The sequence below is a fragment of the Emiliania huxleyi genome (genome assembly GCF_000372725.1).
Source record: "Emiliania huxleyi CCMP1516 unplaced genomic scaffold EMIHUscaffold_99, whole genome shotgun sequence".
NCBI lineage: Eukaryota > Haptophyta > Isochrysidales > Noelaerhabdaceae > Emiliania > Emiliania huxleyi.
The window spans coordinates 197,730-199,853 of NW_005194698.1; the positions used below are offsets into that span (position 1 = coordinate 197,730).

The 2,124-nt window shown below is 68.0% G+C and overlaps 1 protein-coding gene across 1 annotated transcript; it reads left to right on the plus strand.

Moving 5' to 3' along the window:
* Positions 1-297: 297 nt before the first annotated feature.
* Positions 298-1,832, plus strand: EMIHUDRAFT_454043 (hypothetical protein; the record flags this gene model as incomplete). The annotated part of the gene is made up of 3 exons (XM_005756094.1): positions 298-843; positions 950-1,710; positions 1,811-1,832. Exons 1-3 carry the CDS (start codon positions 337-339, stop codon positions 1,830-1,832), a joined length of 1,290 nt encoding a protein of 429 aa, XP_005756151.1. The 5' UTR covers positions 298-336.
* Positions 1,833-2,124: the final 292 nt, after the last annotated feature.

Genomic DNA, 2,124 nt, shown 5'->3' on the forward strand with positions numbered 1-2,124 from the left:
ACTGTGTTGAGTGAGTGTGAGTGTGTATGTTGAGTGAGTTGAGTTGTTCATTCCTAGATTTGTTTCTCGGAAGGCTGCCACGAAGCCCTCTAACATGGAGTGCGAGGTACTCGTCTGTCGCCGTCCCAAACTGTCACTCCCCTTTCTCCCGGCCGGGGCGCGCGCGGGGGGGCGGCGGGTTTTCGGGATGTCTGTGGGCCCGACAGCGATGCGTGTGCTGTGTGCTCCGCCTTGCTTAACACAAAAAAAAGCAAAAATCCCGAACGTCGAAAGGAAGTCACTGTACCTCGAGAGGTACACTCTTGGCCGGATCACTGCCGCCCCACCACATCCAGAATGAGCGCGCCCACCAGCAGCAGAATCGAGCGGGACGACGAGCCGCCTCGCCCCAGTCTGGGCATCGCCCTCAACGGCGGAGGCGCCAGGGCGCACGCGGGTTCTTGGGGCTTCATGCGTGCAATGCACCATCTCGGCCTCCTTTCGGAGGCGACTCATATCTCTGGCGTGAGCGGCTCGGGCTGGACGGTGGCGCACCTCGCCTACTCCTCCGACCCGCTCGACGAGGTGCTCACAACCTCGCGCCTCCCGACGCCAGCCAGTGCGCTGCCGGACTACAGCAGCAAGGAGGGGCGGGCAGAGCTCGAGATTATGCCGTGGGGCCGCCTCGGCGCGTCGACGTGGATATCCATCGGGGACTACACCAAGCTGCGCTCCTGGACGCTGAGTGCCTCGTTCGCGTGGACCTGCTGCTGCGACCCGCATGAGTTTTGGCTCTGGATGATCGACCAGATCTACCTCAAGCCGAACGGCGTCGACGGCCGGCTCATCACCGCCTCGTCCGAGGCGTGCCGAGACAGCACACTGGAATAGCAGCACGCAGTCGCGCCGCACAGATGGGTCCTCGTCCTCCCGCCCCTCCACCTCTCCGCTCTCCCCTCCCGCCCCTCAGGCGGCCGTCGAGAAGGCCATCGCCGCCGCGCCGCGCCTGCGCCGCTCCGACTTCATCGTGCAGCGGCCCGACGTGCGCGCGCAGCCCATCATCTCGTTCGCCCTCGCCGGCCCGTCGGCGCCGCGCAACTTCACGCACGCGCGCCGGGTGCAGCGGGCGCACTGGCAGGCGACGGGCGACGACGACGCGGCGGAGGAGTACGGGGACGCGCACGCGGCTCGGGCGGCGCACGGGGGCGCGAGCTTCGTCACCTTCGAGGCGACGCCGGACGAGGTGTCGACAGGGTACAAGGGGCCGCCCATGCAGACCGACGTCTCCTGCTGCTGCCTGCCCTGCGTCGCCCTCCCGGCGCCTAGCCTCGCCGTGCAGCCCGGCACGGTGCCGATGACGCGCTTCCTGCAGCCCGCCTCCTTCCAGTGCTGCGGCTTCCCCTCCGCCGCGCCGCCTTGCCTCTACCCGTGGAGCCTGCCCTGCTTCTGCGGACGGCCAAACACGTACTGCGGTCCGCCCGCCTTCACGCTGCGAGACGTTGTCGGCACCACCTCCTCCGCGCTCGGCGACTTTGTGCGAGGCGGGGTCGGGCGGGACGGATGCCTGAACGACTGCCTGCTGGACCGGGCGACGGACTGGGCGGCGCAGAACTGGGCGCTGCAGCGGTACCGCGTCTCGCCCTCCTTCGACGGCCGGCGGGCGCAGGACCTGCTCTTTGTGGACGGCGGAATGCACGACTGCTCCGCGCTGCCCGCGCTGCTGCGCCGAAAGTGCGCCCGCGTCGTCCAGTTCTTCTCTGGCCCGCAGCCGTACGCGACGCTCGCCGAGTCGGGCGGTGCGCTGCGGAAGACGCCTGTCGGCGGCTTGGAGGCCCGGCACCCCAACTCGCTGATGGTGGGTCGATGCATGGTCAGGCGCGCTGTGGAAGCCCGTCGACTCGCACATCTCCTCCTTGTTTGGCATCCGCAAGGACGAGCGGCGGATGGGCGGCTACGCCTACTCGCAGAACAAGCTCTTCGAGGCGCGAGATGCAACCGGGATGCAGCCGAGATGCATCCGAGATGCAGCTGAGATGCAGCCGGGATAAGCCGAGATGTAGCCGAGATGCAGCCGAGATGCAGCCGGGATAAGCCGAGATGTAGCTCTTCGAGGCGCCCGCCGTCCGCGAGGAGAGAGCGGCGGGC